Source organism: Erpetoichthys calabaricus, chromosome 3 (assembly GCF_900747795.2).
Source record: "Erpetoichthys calabaricus chromosome 3, fErpCal1.3, whole genome shotgun sequence".
NCBI lineage: Eukaryota > Metazoa > Chordata > Cladistia > Polypteriformes > Polypteridae > Erpetoichthys > Erpetoichthys calabaricus.
The window spans coordinates 277,599,918-277,622,379 of NC_041396.2; the positions used below are offsets into that span (position 1 = coordinate 277,599,918).

The 22,462-nt window shown below is 37.9% G+C and overlaps 1 protein-coding gene across 3 annotated transcripts in view; it reads right to left on the minus strand.

Annotated features, from left to right (window-relative positions):
- The window catches only part of gps2 (G protein pathway suppressor 2), a 40,884-nt gene that overhangs the window by 7,718 nt on the left and 10,704 nt on the right, over window positions 1–22,462 (minus strand). For all 3 annotated transcript variants that reach the window (XM_028798394.2, XM_028798395.2, XM_028798393.2), the window contains exons 2-9: window positions 20,683–20,822; window positions 20,120–20,229; window positions 19,795–19,907; window positions 18,861–18,940; window positions 13,412–13,491; window positions 10,456–10,630; window positions 7,435–7,518; window positions 6,972–7,048 (exon numbers count right to left, since the gene is read on the minus strand). In XM_028798394.2, coding sequence (XP_028654227.1) covers window positions 6,972–7,048; window positions 7,435–7,518; window positions 10,456–10,630; window positions 13,412–13,491; window positions 18,861–18,940; window positions 19,795–19,907; window positions 20,120–20,229; window positions 20,683–20,776 — 813 coding nt within the window. In that variant the 5' untranslated portion in view covers window positions 20,777–20,822. The remainder of the gene's footprint in view (window positions 1–6,971; window positions 7,049–7,434; window positions 7,519–10,455; window positions 10,631–13,411; window positions 13,492–18,860; window positions 18,941–19,794; window positions 19,908–20,119; window positions 20,230–20,682; window positions 20,823–22,462) is intronic.

Consider the following 22,462-nt stretch of genomic DNA (forward strand, 5'->3'; position numbering starts at 1 on the left):
CTATCTACTTAATTGGATTTTACTCTCCATTCAGGTAACTGTTTGTTTACATCTCATAATAACATCTGCTTTAAAACTTAGGATAATCAGTACTACAGGTTAAGATGGTCAATCAGTATTCAAAAGGTTGAGGGTGAAAACTCTGATGTCCAGGGTACCTAAAGAATGGTGTCAGAATTGGGTCAAAAAGGATCTGGGAGGCACAGAACTGAGTCTGCACTCAAAGATTTTGTGAGGGTTAATGACGATATGATGATGTCTCTGTCATGGATTAATTTTAACTTGTGATGTACCTGTCAAGGCTGTAGGGAAATGAAATACATTTTTGTCCGTGGCATGGTTTGTAGCCTTCTTAGCGTTACATTTACCCCAGAAAAAACAAACATATAAATACCAAAACATCAACATAAATACAGTAGAAAAGGTATATCTAGTGTCCACTGCTGAACTGATGCAGATTTAGAAATTGCCTGTTGTGTGAAATGTTTTTGAGACAAAAACCAATGCATAGCCCACTGTTGCAATGAGGATAATAGAAGCAGGTTTCTTTGTGCAACTTTATTTTTTTTTTCTATTTCTTACACATTTGAAGGTACAACGTCAGTACCTGACCTGTGTGACTGACGTGCCCCTGGTGTTATTGCTGGCTACTATAGCACAAGGCTTAGTAATGTCCACATTTTCCCTGACATAAACATTGACAGTTGCCATAATATGAACAGTACCAATGAAGTAGTTGTCCTTGCACTAGATTGTAATTATTTTGTCTTTTTGTTGCATAATTATTGTCACACCACTCTGCAGTTTCATGCAACCAAATTCACTGTATCATGCATCAGTTTCACTTTCTGTGTCAACATCTGATGACCAATTCATATCATCATCACTATTATGCGATTTGAGCAACGGTTCAGTTTCAGTTTGTTCTAAAGCTGCCTTTATGGCTTTTCATCTGCCACTGTGTTTTTAGTTGGAGAGTCCATACCCACCTTCATGAACATTAATGAGCTACACAAAATGCATAGAAATATTCATGATTTTTGCAGCATGATATTATTTTGTCCACTAGATGGCAGAAGCACACTGTCCCAAACATTATTTAGGCTTAAAAATGTAAACTCAGCATCCAATCTTTGACGCCTGTTTAATGTAATATATTCACCTGCAAAGTCAAACATCCCAGAGATTTTATTATCCTTGGATGCATAAAAAGCATGATGAATGGAAGTACCTTTTTACTACACTGGAGAAAATTGGGTTTGGCCCGAACATTTGTGCATGGATCAAACTACTGTAAACCAATCCAGAAGCTTCAGTTTGAATTAACAACATTAATTCAAACTACTTTAAACTAGAACGTGGTACCAGACAAGAATGCCCCTTGTCACCACTTCTTTTTGCAACTGCCATTGAGCCACTGGCAGTTCACTGTCGAAATGCTTATGAGATAAAGGGGATTATCAGTGAAGGACTTGAACAGAAAATTTCTCTATATGCAGATGATATGGTACTGTTGTGGCACGCGGCTGGGGGTGGCACCCAGCCGGGATGCCCAAGAAGACAGGAGGAGGGCTCATGCTTCCTCCAGACCACGAGGGGGCGACCGCCCTGGTTCCTTTGGGGGCCACGGGTACAGAGCTGGGAAGCTCAACCCTGTAGGGGCCCGTGGTCACCGCCAGGGGTATGCCCCCATGCCTGGAGAACCCTGGACCCCAGCACTTCCGCCACACCAGGAAATGCTGGGGGGAAGACGAGTGGGGACACCCGGAGTGCTTCCGGGTATGCAGCCGGCACTTCCGCCACACTGGGGCATGTTGGTGGGAGATTGCCGGAACACACCTGGAGCACATCCGGGTGCTTATAAAAGGGGCCGCCTTCACAGAGAGGCTTGAGTCGGGTGGAAGACTGACGAGGTTGGTGAAGAGAAAGAAGTCTGCCTGTCTGTGTCCGGGGCTCGTTCCACAAGGTATATATCAGACCCGCAAAATACTGTGCCTGCAGTCCTAACAGCACTTACAGAATTTCAAAAGATTTCTGGTGTCAGAATTAATTTGACTGAAAGTGTGCTCTTTCCAGTGAATTCTCAAGCACACAATATTAGATTGGACACCTTCCCTTTTATCATTGCAGATCAGTTTAAATATCTAGGGGTAAACATAAAGCTCTTTATCAACAAAATTTCGCCATCTGTATGGAAAAAATTAAGCAAGACTTGCATAGATGGTCAACCCTCCACCTCACTTTAGCTGGAAGAATTAACATTGTTAAGATGAATATCCTCCCTAAGCGTCTCTTTTTATTTCAAAACATCCCAATATACATTAATAAATAATTTTTTAAGAAACCATAACCACATTTATTTGGAATTCAAAACATCCACGTATCCAGAGAGCGACCCTACAAAGGCAGAAGGTGGCATGGCTCTACCTAACTTTCAATTTTACTACTGGGCAGCAAACATACAAACTATAAAAACCTGGACATGGACACAAACAGATGAACATATACAGGCTTGGTCTGCATTAGAAATAAAATCCTGCAGTACTTCTTTATATTCCTTGCTTTGCGCCCCAATAAATGAAAGTTATCGCCAATATACTAACATCCCAATAGTGCTTCACTCATTCTGAATATGGAACTTATGTAGGAAGCATTTTAAGATAGAGAATCTTTTATCGGTGGCACCTCTGCACGAGAACCACCTTTCTCAATCCTCGCAAACATATGCAGTTTTTAATGTCTGGAAAACATTTGGGATTAAATCACTTAGAGATCTGTACATAGACAACGTCTTTGCATCCTACGAACAATTACATTCTAAATTTAACTTTCTAGCAACACATTTCTTTCACTATATTCAAATTAGAAACTTTGTTAAACAGAACCTGCCCAATTTTCCTCACCTCCCACCTCCCTCTATGTTGGAAAAAATATTGATCAGTTTCGAGGATTTAGCCAGCATCTCTGCAATATATAAAACCATTTTACAGTCCCTCCCTTTCAAAGATCCAAGAAGTAAGTGGGAAAAGGATCTCTCACTCAACATCTCAGAAAAACAGTGGAAGGTAGCAATGCAGAGAATTCACTTGAGCTCCATATGAGCAAAGCATACAATTATTCAACTCAAAATTATATATCGAGCACATCTGTCTCGCTTAAAATTGTCCAAAATGTTTCTAGGGAAAGATCCAACCTGTGAATGCTGCAATCAAGTTCCAGCCTCACTGGGTCACATGTTTTGGGCCTGCACCAAATTAACATCATTCTGGACCAAAATTTTTAAATGCCTTTCAGACAGCCTTGGTGTCACAATCCCTCCTAACCCATTAACAGATGTGTTTGGTGTACTTCCAGATGGGCTTAAAGTGGAGAAGGACAAACAAACTGTAATTGCCTTTACTACAGTAGTGGCACACAGACTTATCTTGCTAAACTGGAAGAATCCTAACTCTGCCCTTTTAAGTCAGTGGGTAACTGATGTTATATATTATTTGAAATTGGAAAAAATAAAATTCTCATTTAGAGGATTTGTGCAGAAATTTTTCAAAACCTGGCAGGATCTAATCAATAACATTCTAGAATAAGCTTTTAAAGCACTGAGGAAGCAGATTCTCTCCCCATTTTCTTTTTCTTCTCCATTTATATATATTCACTTATCAATTTATCTATTTACTTATTTTTACTTTGCTCTATTTGTATGGAATGTTGTGTGACTTCAATAAAATCAATTAAATTTAAAAATGTAAAGCTGATCATTAGTCTGACTTGTGGGTACCCACACTTGCATGGAATTCTGAGCCAGGGTTAACGACAAGGAAATTAAAAACTCATTCCCAAACCCCCCACTGCTTTTTGTACAAAATGAAGACACATATATCAGGTTCACACACAAAGTAAAAATGATATTTACAGGCTTATAAATTTGTTAAACTGAAAACTTTGATAGAAAGTACAATACAGATTGCAGGCAGAAGAAACAGGCATCCTGCTCATTTGAACATTTTTAAAAAACAGAAAAGAGAACGATCAACACTAACGAGTAACATCCATATCTATGTAGTAAAGTGTGCAAAAAACCATTACCATTTACAAGTAATGCCTTTTTTTTTATTTAAGCTCTTGCTCGTAATGTAAAAACACCTGAAACTGGGCCCTCAGTCTGTTGTGGGTCCCTGATGTTAAGTGAAAAGCAAATTCTAATGAAATCTAAAGATAAGAAATAGACTTATGCTTAAGACATTCCAGATAAAATATAGACTCAATTAAGGTATTGGTGTTCCACTTTTACAAGGGACGTTCAAAAAGTTTCCGCTCTTTTATATTTATATACAGTGAAGACAGGAGGAACAGTAATTGGTTGTGTCTGAGACTGTCATGTGACTAGTTCTGTCTGGCAAGACAGTTGCCCTTGCAGTTTAGTATAAGAGGCTAAGAAACTTATAAATTGCACCAAAGAGGAACAGTGTTCTGTCATACACTTTTTGTTGGCAGAAGGTGTGCCAAGAGCACAAATTCATCTCCGCATGTTCTGCCCAGTATGGGGATAAAGTTCTCTCTCGTAGAGTCGTCGATGAGTGGATTGAAATGTTTGAAAATGGCTGTACTAGTGTGACGGATGCAGACCGCTACAGACATCCAGCTACAGCCACGTGATGATGATGTGAAAGCAGAGGTGCATCAGCGGGTACGCACTCAACCAAAAACATTTTTGCTGATGGCATTAAAAAGGTGGCAGAACGCTGGGAAAATTGCATTGCAAAGGAAAGTGGCTATGTAGAAAAATTATGAAGTTTGTTTTGAAATTCTTAAGAAATAGTTAAAATTAAGTGCAGAAACTTTATGAACGTCCCTCGTATTTACTCAAGTGGATTAAGGCAATAGGATTGTCATACTATAAACTTAAAGATTATTGTTGTAGTTGGCAAACTAATTTGTAGACTCTCATTTTGCCTATGACAGGAAAGTCTGCATGCAGAGTGGGGGAATTGACCAGGTTATCTAAAAAGTAGCATAAAAGATGTGTAAACTATTATCAATTAGTAACAAAATGCTGGATAAAATGGGTCATAGTTGGAAGACAACATTTTGTATGTTCAAGGTTATGCTTTTTAAAGTTTTGTGTGTGTAATATAATATGCTATGCAAAGATTTAACATTGACTAAATGTACAGTTTCCTCAGTGGAAAACATTTAGTATAAATTAGGTTAAAAGACAGATGAAAGAACTAGTGTGCAATATCATAGCAGGCAAGAACTCTGAAAGTTCACATAGAGGACATTAAGAACCCTTTTGAATTCGGAACTGCTATTCAGTGGCTTTTTCAGCAATGATAAAAGCATGTGGAGAACAGCAGTTCATGGGCATGATAATGATATAAAAGATTCAACTAACTGAGTTCATACTTGGAAAGAAGGCATAAAAGGAGAGAAAGATATTGTGATAATAGATAAATATTGGTTAACAGACAGATAGGACATATCTTTCAGGTATTTCTCTAGTGCGGTCCATGTGTCCTCAAATACTGCATTGCCTGTATGCAATTTACTTTTTAATTTTACTGTTTAGCCCTTGCATTTGATACTGTGTTTTAGTCTTGCTTGCCTTTTATTAAACTACTTTGTTAAAGTGCATGCTGTTATTGGTGCCATATAAAATACACAAAGGCATAACATTGTCAAACCTACTAAACTCAATTCAAGGTCATTAAGTGCTAGAGATTCAAGCACCACAGTCCAGTACAAGGTCTATGCAAACACATACCCACATAGGATTAATTTGGAATTGCCAACTAAACTAACATGCGTGTCTTTTGGAATGTGGGAGTGAAAAACACAGCGAGACCATGCATATTCCACAATGATGGTGGACTGATGCAGGATTTCAACACAAGACTAGGCCTATTCCAATAGATAGTAAAATTGGTCATTGCAGTAACATATCCCTTACTTGTGTAAAATCCAACTTACTAGCAATTATCTTTTTATTTGGAATTGCAAAATCTGAACAGTAAATTGGAGCACTCAAGCAATAGCAATTCAAATATTAATTTAAAAAATGAGCAAGAGTATATATAAAAAAAAAAAATGTAACGAACTCTACAACTACAAATATCTGAACGATTAGGACCAGTGAAGTTGTGTTAAGATGCTCTGCAATCTTTCCTAAGCTCTGAAAAACCAATATTGGATAACATGTTTCAGATTAATAGACAGTTTATGACCTTAGTTATAGTTGCAGTGTTTTTGGAACAACTGCTTGGAAAGAAATGCTTGCCTCATTAATGACCTTAGTTAAGAATAATGAATATTTGTGACACTGAAGATGGAAATTGTTTAAAACTAAAGAAAGATGATGAAGGTGCAACAGCTGCATCTGTTCTGACAATTCATGCTTCTCACAAAAGTAAGTCTCTCTGCGTGCTTCTGAAAAGAATTACCCAGATTTCAACTGCATTGCCATTAAAATAAGAAGTCAAGCAAAATGACACCTTTTATTGGCTTACTGAGCAGATGCAATATACAAGCTTTCAAGGCAAGTATGGCCCCTTCTTCAGGGAAATTGTAGTCAACTTGCCTAAGGAAGGGGCCTCAGGTGCCTTGAAAGCTTGCATATGGTATGTCAAAATAACTCCAGAATTAGTTGTTTCTATGAGACTAATATTTATAGTTCTAGGATTTTGTAAACTCTCTTTTAAGTGATAAGAATGAAAGAATTCCAAGCAGCAGGAGCTGGATATAAAACAGAGTACATAAAGACATAACACTGTTGCCACTGGAACCTGAGAACAGTTGAAAATTACTTGTTTTTAACTATATTTGTCCTCAGTGTTAACCTCTCTCTATTATGACATTAAGCACAATGATAATTAAGTGTGGCTGAGTTTGTTTTCTTAACTTCTAATGCTTTTATTAAAAAAAAAAGCTGGGGAATTATGTCATAGATGCTGCAAGTTATTGCATTGCTTACTCACAGAATCAGTGAAGCCCGACTGTTGATTTGCATGTTCCAGCTGTTTCTGCAGGGGGATTCCGGTACTGGGTAGAAAGCCTGTTAACAGGGTGAGAAAGAAGGCCAAAATGCATACCAGATAACCTCTTTCACTTAATACTGTATAATAATAATATAAACAGCACTAACACAAGATTTAAAATTGCAAATCCAAATTAAATTATATACCAAGAGTTAAACTTATTGTAATGGTAGCAAATAGAAAGTGTAATAGAAAATTGGTATTTTCATTTCTTTTAAAACAATTAAGTATAGATTAGCAAACTCAAGTCGTCCATGAATTTGACCAATACGGAGAACAATAAGTAATCTTTAATCATTTTATGCTTAGTTTGAACTACTGAAAACAGATGATTTAAACTTGTTAGTATGAAAAGTTATTAAAAAGTATGAAAATGTCATTTTTAGGGGAAAAAAAAAATCACCTTGCTGTGTACTGAAATGACTGTGCACAGTGTAGCCAGTCTGCTGATGAGGAAGATACTGCATTGTCTGAAAGGCAGATGGACCTTAAAAATAAATAAAACAGCATTACAGTTTGTAATATATAGCACATACTGTATATTCCTACATATACAAACTCAAAGTGCTGCATTAATGTTATAACTTAATGTCAATATAATAAAAGTACTATATTGTTGCCAATTTAGGATGCATCGTTTTCCACATGGTTATAAACTTAGGTGTAAAATGTATTTTTTTTTCATTGTTAAAAGTCAAACATATTGCTTTTTGGAGAACTATTGAGTAAAAACACAAACAATATAAGAAAAGAAAAATATGTATAGAATGCTCAGAATGTGACCTTCGGCAGTTAAACCAATGCAGAAAATAAAAGCACACATGCTTATCATATGAAAGCAATTCCACCGAAAGAAAAAAAAATGTGATTATAATGTGATACTTACAAGCTTGTTTTTAAAATGTATGTGAAATATGTAAGATTGCTTTTAAGATGACATTCTGATAGTATATGATAGTGAGGAGAAACATCCAAGGAGCATTTGAAATAAATAAAGAATGCTGGCAAAATTGTACTGTACTTAACTCCTGTGTATACCTTATTTGAAATAAATTATTAACATGTTTACTCTTTAATAAATTGCCTCTAACTATAATTTACTTGCAATTCTATTATATATATAGGAAATTTGTTTTTTCTGAATTTTTTTTTAAATGAGGTGCATCCTAAATCTGGAGGGTGTGTTTTACATTGGAAGCAATACCATATATAAAAAAAACTCAACTGGTTCTAAGGCCTCATGTCATACATATTTTAATACAGCAAATTAAGGTGTAATGCAGCAAATATTTAAATATTTTGTTTAAGCTTTCATGTTTGTGGACATATTTGTACTCCATTTTTTGTAAATTCTACATAAACAAGTGCTGGCAATTTGGCAAGAAAATACCAGTTACAAATAACCTACACATTCTGACCGATTACTAATAAAAGTGAGATTTATGTATTTTTTTACACCTTTTCAATAATGCATCCAGAACAGTTTGAATCCAAATGTTTTCAAAAACTGTTGGACTCAAAATTAAAAAAATATAAAACTTGGTTTATATTCTACTGCCCATTATTCAATTAATGTTACATAATCTGTACAGTTTTACTTGCATGGAAAAATACAAAGTGACAAAAAACATCTGGGTATAAACAAGTTTGAAATGATCTAGACTGTAGGCAGTTATGAAGTTCAATTAATATTTATTGCATCAGTGTGATCTGTATATTCAAGTAAGCTTTGCACTCATACAAGATAGCTGGCTTTTGCTTTTTTTATATATATATATATATATATTATTGCCTTTTCTTTATTACACTGTATCAATCTGAGAGAAAATATTAGCATTTCTCTTGAAAGAGCTCAAGAAATAAGGTCCTTTATTGCAAGCGATTTTCTAGTGGTTTTGGTGGGCTGGGTATGCTTTTTATTGTCTTAAAAGTTACAAAATCTATTACCACACGTTGGCATTTGAGACCTCACAACTGATGAACCCCCAGACTCACTGGAGCACTAACCACTGATCTAGTCAACTCAGGAACGTTTGAATAGCATAACCTAGGGCAGGGGTCCCCAACCCCCGGTCCGCGGCCCACTACCGGGCCGTAGCTGCCTGACAGCCGGGCCGCGAGAGAACTGCCGGCAACGGAGACTCACTCAGACTTTTCAGAACGCTTGGCGGGCGGGGCTTTGCAGTGGCGCAGAGAGAGGAGAGAGACTGAGGTGAGAGAGTATTACAACAAAGTTATTTTTATGGTCCCGACAGTTTCCCATATGACACGAGTCTATAGAAATCGCGTTACTACGAAGTACATTCAGCAGATGCTTTCATTACAACGAAGTGACCTTGAAATGCTTGAACGAATCATCCACAGAGCAGTTAGATCTGTGGTCGCAGCTCAGTTGTGCACGTTTGCACAACGATCCCCAAACAGAAACATTGTAAAAAAAAATCTCTTTCTTCGAACTTTCCTCTACTGTTTTTTTTTTTTTTTTGCTGTTTTTGTTTTCTGTGGTTTTCAGTGATACCTTTTGCTTATTGCTTGTCAACATTTGAAAAACATCCATTGGAATTTAACTCATTATCACCCTCCTATAGAAACGGCAGACACGAAAAAAAGATAGCAGTGTTAGTGTTTGTGATGTGCAATCTGTTGGAATGGCAAATGCAAAGCATATGTCTTTGTTATATGCAAAAAAAGAAGAAAAATCTCGGGTTGCAAACGTATGCGAACTGCTTAATAACTTAATAATAATAGAAATGTTATGTAAATTGTGTATAAAACTGCCCCACCTTCCAACCACCAAACCGGTCCGTGAAAAAATTTACATCTAATAAAGTGGTCCTTGCTGTCAAAAAGGTTGAGGACCACTGACCTAGGGCACCTGCCTCAGTCAGCTGCTTTGTTGATCTCTGCTGACTTTAATGAGGAACCCCCTTGGCAGGGGCTACTTGTGGATATGTACAATGAAAGAATCTTTTAATATAAGTGTAAAATAATTACTTGTGTAGTGATTGATTTATGTTGTGGTTATTTTGTCATGGTAATGACTTTGAGTGGCACTGTAAAGAGACTGCCTTTTCTGCAGTGGATTCCCTTATTGAACCTGGTCCATCTACGGAGCAAGCAGTTGTTCTGGACACATCTATAAAACTGAACATTTCATTGAATGGACATTTTCCCCTAGAAGTGGTATCTTCTTATACAAATAAATGAATCAGGTGTTTCAGTCTTTAAAAAATCAAAAGCACTGATAATTGTCTGCATAAATAAAGGAAAAAAAACACATAAGCAATAAAAAATATTTACATGTCTGAATCAAAAGGTAATGAGGACCTGCACTTTATTCTTGGCTAGAACTATAAAATAAAGCTACAGGGTACATTTAATATCAGCATAAAACATGCACATATCACCAAGAAGCTTTCCATACCTCTTAGTTGTGAGCTACTGGCATAGCTGACTGGCACTGGCTGTCCTGTAGCATAAGGAGATGCATGCTGTGACTGACTGACACTATAAGGACCATGTGCAGACTGGCTGGTCTGATACTGTCCATGTTCAGAGGTTCCACCACTGAATCCTGGTTGTGCCTGGAAGTGACGCCCCTGTTTAAACAAAAAAAGGAATTCTGCTAAATAAACAGCAGATCTTATATGTGAAGGACTGAAGAAAACTCACATTCTTGAGAATAATATATTTGTTTAAGGGTTATTGTGGAGCTCTAAATACTTTTCATCAACAACTTCAATTAAATATTGAGGAAGCAATTTTTTAATTAATGGATTTTACTACAGTGTTTAATTGTCATCTTGAACTCGCTTTCTTTCAGTTATTTTTTGTCAGTTTGCTTAAGTTTAAATTCAGTCTTTCAGATGACCGATCTGGCACCTATAAACAAAGAATGCGTTTAAGTAGCCATCTCCAGGATTTTGTCATATAGTGCCATTTTGGAACCTAACCTATTTACAATACTGAGGATGTGACCTAAAGAAAAGTATAGAACATACTATATTCTCTTCAAACATGTTGCCTTCCCTGTGTTCCAAAATCCCATTTCTTTCACACAAGAGAAAGAGCATATACGCGCAAAAAAAAAAAAAAAATTACTAAAATAATAAAGTTGTGCATAACTGGAAATTACAAGTCATCACTTGCTTTGAAGAATACGCTGGTCATTTTTAACATAATGAATGAATCAATGGATTACTTAAAGTTGTTACTGAAGGTGAAAAAAAAGACTGGACGTGTTATTTCACATATCCCATAAGTAAGGGTTTAAGCAGTCATTAAACCTTTTTTCCCTACATGGGGACAAAACCGACTTTCTTCTGATACATAAACCATGTGGATTTACAAGGCTCTCTTTTAAAACTAATGCTGATAAATTAACTTCTTATATGGCCTTTTTTTCTTGAGGCTGGACTCCTACAGCTCTAATCAGGCCTCCGAGCATCTGCTATGAGACCTGTCTGCCTTATCCAGAACACTGCCACCCAGTTGGAATGTTTTTTTTTTCTTTATACATCCACAATTCTGCTCACCTTTACTTTCTCCATTGGTGTTGTATTGAGGCTAAGATCCAGTTTAAAATTCATGTTATGATCTACAGTACATATTCCTACTTGACTCTGCTCCTCACTGCTCCATTTTGTCCACGTATTCTTCCAAGAAATACATCTTCTGCTTCTGCCTGTCCAAAAACTGATCCCTTTTATTTTTATCCATCCATCCTCTTCTGCTTATCCAATGTCGGGTCGCGGGGGCAGCAGCTTGAGCAGAGATGCCCAGACTTCCCTCTCCCTGGCCACTTCTTCTAGCTCTTCCAGGGGAATCCCGAGGCGTTCCCAGGTCAGTCGGGAGACATAGTCCCTCCAGCATGTTCTGGGTCTTCCCCGGGGCCTCCTCCCGGTTGGACGTGCCCAGAACACCTCACCAGGGAGGCGTCCAGGAAGCATCCTGATCAGATGCCCGAGCCACCTCATCTGACTCCTCTCGATGCAGAGGAGCAGCGGCTCTACTCTGAGCCCCTCCCGGATGACTGAGGTTCTCACTCTATCTTTAAGGGAAAGCCCAGACACCCTGCGGAGGAAACTCATTTCAGCTGCTTGTATTCGTGATCTCGTTCTTTCGGTCACTACCCATAGCTCATGACCATAGGTAAGGGTAGGAGCGTAGATCGACTGGTAAATTGTGTGCTTCACCTTGCGGCTCAGCTCCTTTTTACACCACGACAAACTGATGCAGAGCCTGCATTACTGCAGATGCCGCACCAATCCGCCTGTCGATCTCACGCTCCATTCTTCCCTCACTCGTGAACAAGACCCCGAGATACTTGAACTCCTCCACTTGAGGCAGGATCTCGCTACCAACCCTGAGAGGGCACTCCACCCTTTTCCGGCTGAGGACCATGGTCTCAGATTTGGAGGTGCTGATTCCCATCCCAGCCGCTTCACACTCGGCTGCGAACCGATCCAGACAGAGCTGAAAATCACGGCCTGATGAAGCAAACAGGACAACATCATCTGCAAAAAGCAGTGACCCAATCCTTAGTCCACCAAACTGGACCCCCTTAACGCCCTGGCTGCGCCTAGACATTCTGTCCATAAAAGTTATGAACAGAATCAGTGACAAAGGGCAGCCCTGGCGGAGCTCAACTCTCACTGGAAATGGGTTCAACTTACTGCCGGCAATGTGGACCAAGCTCTGGCACCGATCGTACAGGGACCGAACAGCCCTTATCAGGGGGTCCGGTACCCCATACTCTCGGGAGTACCCCTCACTGGATTCCCCGAGGGACACGGTCGAATGCCTTTTCCAAGTCCACAAAACACATGTAGACTGGTTGGGCAAACTCCCATGCACCCTCCAGGACCCTGCTAAGGGTGTAGAGCTGGTCCACTGTTCCACGACCGTTTTTATTTTCAGAGAACCTAAAATATTGATTCTTTCTCAGTTTTTGCTTATAGTCCACTGATGTTCAAATGTTCTCTTCAAAAAACACCAAAGGGACTGCTTAAACTTTCTAGACCTCTGCCTGAAGATATCAAACCACCAGTCAGCTAAAGGTATAAGAAAAAAAAATTTGCACTAAGCTTCTTTTAGCTGCTTGTCAACAACTGCCCTATACCGTATGCATCCTTTTTCACCTTGGCTGCAGGAATCGATTAAATAAAAAAAAAAATCTAGCTTAATTGTGAGATTTTCTTAATAACTAAAGCCTGTTACAGCAGAACATAAGTAATTATACTGTAAATCCAAATATAAAATACTATAAATTAAAATCTCAAACCAGAGATAATTGTGTTACATATTTTATATGTAACATATACTTTATACTTTATCAAACAAACAATGCAAGTTTATAAGATGTGTTTGCAGATTCTTACCGGCATGACAGGAGACTGAAAAAGCTGTTTGCTACGTTCACCCAAAAGAGCCCCTGGACGTCCATGGTTTACTGGACTCCCTGTGGTGTTCAAGGATTAAGAAATGAATAAGAAGTGCAAGGTATGAAGACAAATTGTAGTCTAAATTTAAGCAAATATAGTCAGAGAGAAATAGAGAACTATAAACAGTAAGTATAAAAATTATACTGGACAGAAGAAAACTTGAAAATGTCCACTTAATAAGTTAAAATTTTGAACGGCAATAAACTACTTTATACTGAAGACAAAACAAGCGTAAACAAAGAGCATTCCAAGGTGTCATTACCATTATTATCAGCAGTTTACAACAAAATTAGAACTAGGAAAAATACAAAAAAAATTTGACAGAGGATGGCTATAGAGATGGTTACTATAGATACACTGAACATTACTACCACTTGAATAACTGGCAAGTACATGTCAATCCTGAATTATATCATAACACAATTACCAGATAAGACAACACATAGTCTTCAAAACAGTTTTTTAGAAATGATTTTTGTCTTTTTGTATCGTTACTTAAAGGACCATGAAAAGAACAAGGAAAAGCTGGCCATGCAGATTCTTATTTGTATATAAAAATATTTTCACCATCTTTAATGCGTGCAGCAGCTCCATTAACATGAACAAAAAATCTCAATAACGTAAACCATTAAAGGATTACTCCACTTAATTTTTTTATATGTTACTTGCCCCATGTGTTTTGTAGTGATGACCAAAAAAAATGTTATTCTCATACTTCATGGAGAAAGTAGATTTAAAAAAAAAAAGTTTATGATATAATAGAAGCCAGTTTGACATATTTTTATGTTCTGAATGATTTGTTTCAAAACGTCTGCACAACTTAGCTGGTGATAATAAACTATTTCATAAGATTTTATTGTATAATATGCATAACACATAAGGAGCCTCAGGGTTTCCAGTGGTCATGAACCCAATAATGAACAACTCGTGTCATGTTTTTGTTTTTTATACCTTACCAATGTTTCAGGATAAACAAATAACTTTATTTATATAGTACCTTATATCTTACTGACACACAACTCACAATGCTTTCTACACAATAATAAACAAAAACAAAGATATACCACATTTATTATCATTAATTAATACTTTGATCATTTCTAATAAATGTACGAATAGTAAATACAAAATCAACCAGGTACTGTTAAGCAAAATGTAACCACTAAAACGCAAAACAAACCTTCACTTTTATCAGAAAATTTTTTTCTGACTAAAATATTTATAAATTAAGGTTGACAACAGAACAACCAGATCTAATTAACATATATAAAAATAAATATCTATATATATAATTCACTAAGCCGCCGCCAGTGCAAGCAAGACACCCATGGAAGCACGCAGGACGGAGCCATGCCCACCAACTCTAAGACCATTGGATACGACGACAACTCGCAGAGCCACGCCCACCAACTCGGACGCAGCAACTCACAAAACATGGCGTCATTGGATATGACGACAACTCGCCGAGCCACGCCCACCAACTCGGACGCAGCAACTCACAACACAAGGCATCATTTGCGTTCGTCTCTGCTACACTCCACATGCACCTCTGAGCCACGTTGACTTTTCATTATTCTGTTTGGTTATGACGCATGACCGCGTCCATCATCGCAAACTGTTTATTACACACCATGGTCTTAGAGTTGGTGGGCGGGTCTCCGTGAGTTGCTCTTGCGAGCCGGCACATGACCAGGTGGTGTGTATGCTTCGAGAATGAGGGTGGACACAGCAGGACCATCTAAGAAGAGGCATGTTTGTTGCAGATGTGAATCGCTGTATGCAACGTGTAAAACAGTTTGCGAGAGGTATCCCATGGTCTTAGAGTTGGTGGGCGGGTCTCCGTGAGTTGCTCTTGCGACCAGGCACATGACCAGGCAGTGTGTATGCTTCGATGTGAATCGTTGTATGCAGCATGTAAAACAGTTTGTTTGTCGCAGATAATTTGCCTTTTACTTTTACACGAAGACAATTTCCTGTTTGATTGGCCTTTGCGATGACAATTAATAAGGCACAGGGCCAAACTTTCAAAATGATATGCATGTATCTGCCAAAACCAGTTTTCAGTCACGGACAATTGTATGTTGCTCTCTGCAGAGTTCCATTTTTTCATTCACTTACTGTTGTATCCTCAAACCCACCCCTTTAAGACAACTGTGTCTTTCCACAAGTGTTCAGTCATCAATAAATAATTATGCGGCGTATGCCTGCAGGAACACGTGCAGCAAGCGAGCGAGCAACACACATACACACATATAGGTGCGCGAGGTTGGGGGGGGGGTGCTGGACGCATAATAATAATAATAATGATACTTCATTACATTGATATAGTGGTGTTCTCAGTATTCAAAGCACTATCCACACAGGGAGGAACCGGGAAGCGAACCCACAATCTTCCACAGTCTCCATACTGCAAAGCAGCAGCACTACCACTGTGCCACAAGGCAGTTAAAGAATGCACCGGACTCGATTTTGTTTTCACTTCTGTTTACAGCGATCGGGTCGTAGCGTGCATTGTTGCAATGTTACTTTTCTTGGTGGCTTATTACATTACGGATGTTTCACATGTTCATTTTTTCCCTGTGCTTAAAAGACATTAAAAAAGTGTTTCTCAACTGTGACTCCGCAACAACTCAGTACGCAAGCTAAATTAAGTGTCAACAACGAAGACTCGCTACACCTTAAATGAACAAGTACTGACACTTATCCCTACTGACGAAGTAATTTTCACCAGCGTGGCCTCCATCGTCACAGACAATCCCGCTTTCAGTCACGGACAATTATATGTTGCTCTCTCCAGAGGTCCATCTTTTCATTCACTCACATTTCATATCCTCAAAGCCACCCCATTTGGACAACTGTGTCATTCAGGAAATGTTCACCCATCAATACATAATTATGCGGCGTATGCTACGCCACGGGTTGGCTAGTATACAATATATATCTACATTTATCCTAGGCATATGTACATAAGTTATTAAAGTTAATGAAAAGATACAAAAGAAAATAAATCAACTGAAACCACTGTGGAGTGCTTAAGTATGTAGATGAAGTTTTTGATTTCTGAATGGGACACTTTTTTTTTTTTTTTGATTCTTCTGCTTCACTAGTAGTACCAGTACTTTGATCTTTATTTTCATCTGTACCTGCCTTACTACTTTCCTTGTCATTAGAAACATGTGAACTGCTTGTTTCTTCTCTCAACCAATGATCCATATTTTGCAATGATCACAATATAAATATACAATAAACAATATCTACTCAATTTGTGTATCATAGAAAGACATCATACAGTGAATGCTGATCCATGACTCCTACGCCCACTCGTGCACTGTAACTGTAGGCTACGTCTATGTCAGAATGCATCAGAGAGACAGCATGTAGCTTTTTTGCTTTATTAGATTTGAACTATTTAATCTCATGTACGCTTCACTTTGAACACCAACAAAACATTAATCTCATCCCAAAAACATTAACTTATCTTAACAGACAAGTTTGGTAGTTTTAAAGTTGAGGTTATTTCATCACAATCATGGCAAACATTAATTTGCCATTTGAAATTGTGTTCTAAAGTGATGCTTTTTCTTTATTTTACTTTTTGGCATTTGGACCACTATGTTAATCTCTGAGGGGAAACTATCTTTTCAAGTGACCTTTAGGGGTCAGAGCACAGGGTTAGCCATTATACAGCGCTCCTGGAGAAATTTGCAGGTTAAGGGCCTTTTTCAAAGGCCCAACGGAGTAGGATTCCTTCTGGCAGTAACAGGATTTGAACATGGCAACCTTCCAGATACCAATGCAGGTCCTCAGCCTCAGAGCCACCACTCGACCATATTTATTATATAAATAAAAAAAAGAAACCCTGTCTGTTCTTGCAGATTACCACGGAGGTGAAGGTGCCCACGGTCCAGATATGAAAAGACTTCAAACTTACCATTCACTTTGAAGCAGCAAAGACTTTAAGAAAATATGACTTTCGAATTTGTGAACATCTTTGTGACAACGAAGGAAACTACAAATAATAATTTTATCACAGCTTCTTAATGCTGTTTGTCTTGAAATATAAATAATTTCCTCTTTGCACTGGCCATTGTAGGTGGATCTTTGGCACTTCCCCGGTACACCTCTAATGTTAGCACACATACGGAATCATACTGAAGCGTATTCCTGCCACTCTAAAAAAAATGTATTAGGTTATTTCACAATGACCATTGTGTGATTTTATACAGATATTGCCTGCTGGTGGTGATATCATCGTGCACATGCATGCTTTGGTAGTCTAGTGACAACTAGTGAGAGGTCAAGCATGCACATAGTATACAATTAAGCGACAACAATGGAAAAATCATTATTGGCATACACTTCGATTTAATCAGGTTAAAAAGTTTAGCAAATTCAGTGTAAATGTTTTAACGTAGACAGAATTGTAGTGCAGAGCTGTCATTCCTGCCTCACAGTGTGAGGGTTTGCATGGAGTAGGAACATTCCCTAGTGTATTCATGGATTGATTGGTATCAGTCAGTGTGTTTAATTGTGCAACCTGTTTCGGCACAGAACACCAATGTCAGTAATATTTGTCAATTACCAAAAATGTTTTGTTCTTCATATTCTGTGAATTACATCCAGAAAAATCACTGCAATCTGTTATTGACATTGCTGATATCCTGTAGACAGCTAGACAATAACAATTGAAAATGTCCCATGATCACCTACAGTCTGTACAGCTCCATACACAACAAATTGTATAACCAGAAAAAAGGGGATGGATGTAAGGCTTTTGTTTTCTTGCAGTTGGCAATGGGGCTGAAGACACCCGGCTTCCAAATGTGAACAGATGAGGTATTTTTTTTTAAATTGATGAAAAAAAAAATGCTTCACTTTAGAGCACAGTTTCATGTGGCAAATTAATATATTCACTGACTGTGAAGAAATAACTATGACTTCAAAAATACCTAACTTATCCTTTAAAGCAAAGACAGTGTGCTTCAAGAATCAGTTGCTTGTTGAAAACAAAAACAGACTACCATTTACGGCATGCAAATCTGACCAATAATTTCACAAATTCATTTTCTATACATATTCAGAGTAACCTGCTTCAAATTATCAAGTAACTTATACTTACATTGCTCCCATATAGAATAATAAATTTATGTTGTATAACAGTATAAATATAAAATTTTGAAAAATATCTGAAAATCAAGTTTTAGTAAATATCGAGCTTTGAAATGTATACACAGTATGCTAAATTGTATTAAAGTGGAAAAAAATACTATGAAGAAAATACATTCAGTGCATACAATCTGGCCTAGGCAAGGTTTTGTATCCTAGACTTTTATCTTTTACTGGAGGTATTATTTAAAAACAAGCATAACTTCATCTCAGAACTTACCTTGCATGCTAATAAGATGCTGTCCAGAGTGAATGGCCATTCCAGGTTGGTATGTGGCAGATGTAAGAGTCGTCATATCACTGTAAAAAGCAGAAAGCTATTATTAATATCACCTCACTATTGATTGATTACAAGTATGTAATACTTTAATTCACAACGCTGGACATAAGACCTCTAGATAGTCTGCAAATAAACTAACACAACTCATACGACCATTTTTATCATCATTTGGCCATTTGTCACACAAATTCATTTTAGCTATTCCAATATGCTCATGTGCTATATTCATATTAGATGACAATTGTATAATCTTCCTCTGTGATAAGTAGACTCTCCTCAAACATGCTGGCAATCCTTTCTTATACGTTAATCAGTCAGTACTTGAACAGGCAGCATCAGCATGTTTGCTGCACGAATGTATCAATCCTCTCAATATCCATCGCAATGATGATTCAAAACTGTAACCCATTTTACCTTGTGAGGCCTAACCATGAACATGCGCTTTATGGAATGGCTACCATTATGCAAAAGAAATCTAGCTCATGTGCTATTAAAAGTTATTTCTGCCATGTTAAAAAATACCTTTTCTTCACAGAACATACCAGACAGATGAAGCTGAGTTCATAAAACACTATGTGATGTTACTGTAAAGGAATTAGCTGAACAGAAATTTTCAGTTCAGCCAAAGCACAACTTGTTTTACTTTAAATATAACATTCATAAATCCACTTAATGTAATTTAAGTTATGTAGTAATATCAAAATGTTATCTAGTAATTTTTACTATATTCACTAGAAAGCCAGTTTGAAGAAATTATTACTGAAGCTGTTAAAAGAGCATTTAATATTTTGACCAGAAAATATGCAGAATTTAAATGAGTAGAAAAATGTTTCAGCCCAACTTTGAATAAAGATGCCTTTTTATCCAACTGTACCTCTGCTCTTTGCGTCTCCTTTTCTCCTCTTCATGCAAAACTTTTTTGAGCTGTAGGAACAACTGGTGTTTCTCTTCCTGCAATAACTGCAGTTTCTCTCCCATCTTCATGATCTGAAATAAAACAGGAAAAAACTTTACAAGTAGCTAATTATTCAGTGAAAGTAGATGTCCAACTTTGAAGCAGAAAGAAGTAACAACAATTAAAACTCTCTTGTTACCTTCAAATTTAGTTCTAGGTAAAAAGCATACATGTGCAGTATGACACCATGGATTTGTTTACAAATTCTACGAAGACATCAATGACCATTCCACCCAAGTCTCACCTGTTCTTTTGTCTCCTCTAGAGACATCCTTTCTTCCATTTCCTTCTTCTTTTTCCTTTCCTGCTCCTCCTTCATTTTCTGCTCCATCATTTTGTCAACCTCCTCTTCCTCTGGGAAGACACACTTCATTATAGCATTTTACTCTTAAAATTTCTTAACTATAGTTATACATTTGTCAACATATAACTTGGATTTCTGGGCACTGTGATACATCATTTAATAGGTCAGAATGGTTTATTCCTTTGCTTCTCTGGCATTACTTTACTTTCTTCTCTACAAAATATTCAAAGCATTAAATTATTACTGAAATTAACTATTACAATTTTAAAACTGTAAACAGTTGCATTCATCATCTTTTCTACTGTTTCATCAGTTTTAATATAAAAACTACTTGAAGTAGTGTTTAAAGCACACAAGTACAGCCCCAGCCTTTTAAATGTATCTCCTGATGAACTAATTTGTACACATTTCAATATTAACTAAACTGAGGGAGAAAAGAATGCTTCTATTTCCAACCTTTGGGAGTAATTTATAACAAAGAGACAAAAATGGAGTGAACTCACCTTGTCTTTTCCTCTCTCTTTCCCTCATTATGTGGCGATGAAGAGCCCTTGCCATTGCATTGGACAGCTTTGGTCTTTCCAGAAGTGCTGGCATTGTGTTGATCAAGTTAATGTTCAAAGGGAGGATGCTGAGCTGTCACCTGTAGGAGCACCAAGCATTTTATCTAATCATAAAAGCATTAATTTTTTAACATAAACATAAAACAGGATAACTTCAAATGAATTTCTAATATAATAACTGCATTTAAAATTTCTGTGCCTGTGATGGTGCTCACTATATTGGACATTGTAAAATACAGACTAAAAGTCAAAAAACTTTATAGATTAATTTTGCTGGTCACAATTCCTTTTTACTGACTTGAACAAAACTGATCTTGCATCTTTACTGCACTTCCAATCCTTGGGGAAGTGAATTAAATCACACAGGCTTCAAATGTTAGAAAAGAAAGATATCTTCATACATAGTGCCATAGCCTAGTATTCACTATAAAAAGGCGGACTGCTTGTTCTACACATCAACTACTAAGAGGAAGCAGAAACCCACCAAAGTGGATGAATCTTAGAATAATTAACAGCTACCTTTATGGTGTTTTATGTTGGAGTATTATTTGTTGTTTCCATCACAGCCATTTAGTGAATTGATTCTTTATTATTAATTTTTTATTACTTTACTTTATTATTATTGTTTGAATAAATGCATTACGGTGGCACAGTGAGTAGCGCTGTTGCCTCGCAGTTAGGAGACCTGGGTTCACTTCCCGGGTCCTCCCTGCATGGAGTTTGCATGTTCTCCTCGTGTCTGTGGGGGTTTCCTCCCACAGTCCAAAGACATGCAGGTTAGGTGCACTGGCGATTATAAATTGTCCCTAGTGTGTGCGCCCTGCGGTGGGCTGGCGCCCCGTGTTGGCTTCAGCAGACCCCCCGTGACCCTGTGTTAGGATATAGCGGGTTGGATAATAGATGGATGGATAAATGCATTATGAATTTTCTGTATGTGGAATTGAGGCAAGAATGTTTGGAAGTTCTGCAGTCTTACAAAGCCAAAACAACAAATTTAAAATGAAATACTCAAAATTTTCATCACAATTGTCTTATTAGCTCTTTTAGGGCGGATGTCGACTTTTGTCGACAGGAGGGGTTGAAGGCGAATGTCGACAAAAGTCGACATCCAGGGATAAAGGGCGACAATCAGCTGTTAATGGCGACAAATCTCACTGTCACGTCACAGGCATTCCCTCTGTGCTTGGAGGAATGCTAGACTCGTTGACTCGGCAAATAAACATTGCGTGTGCGTGAGTTGCGAAATGTAAACAATGGCAAGATGGCACCGACATGTGAAAAGGCAGCGAAGCAAGTGCAGAAAAGAAAACACTTGGCAGACGTTGTTTTGCGCATTACCGCGGAGTCGGACTCTTGATTTTTCAGAATCGGACTTTATTGGCAGTGATCAGGAGATCGAGCAAGAGAGTTAGAAGCAGGCATCAGCTGATCAGACACCAGCCGATGGCGCGCGAGCGGATCTGCTGCCAGTTGAGTGCCTTCGCGCAGCCGATGCATCTACGGCAAGGTTCGCATGGGATAAATACACATACATTGATCCGTTGAGAGCCGATATGGCTACCGGAGTTTACAAGACGGCATGGCTTGCTTTTGGACACGACAGATCACCAGCTGCTGTACTTCAGGCTGCTCTCTCCTGATGCTGCTTTTCAGCTACTGTCAGACGAGACAAACAGGTAGGCAGAGATTTTTTTTGAATCGCGGGCTGCGTTTGCATCGC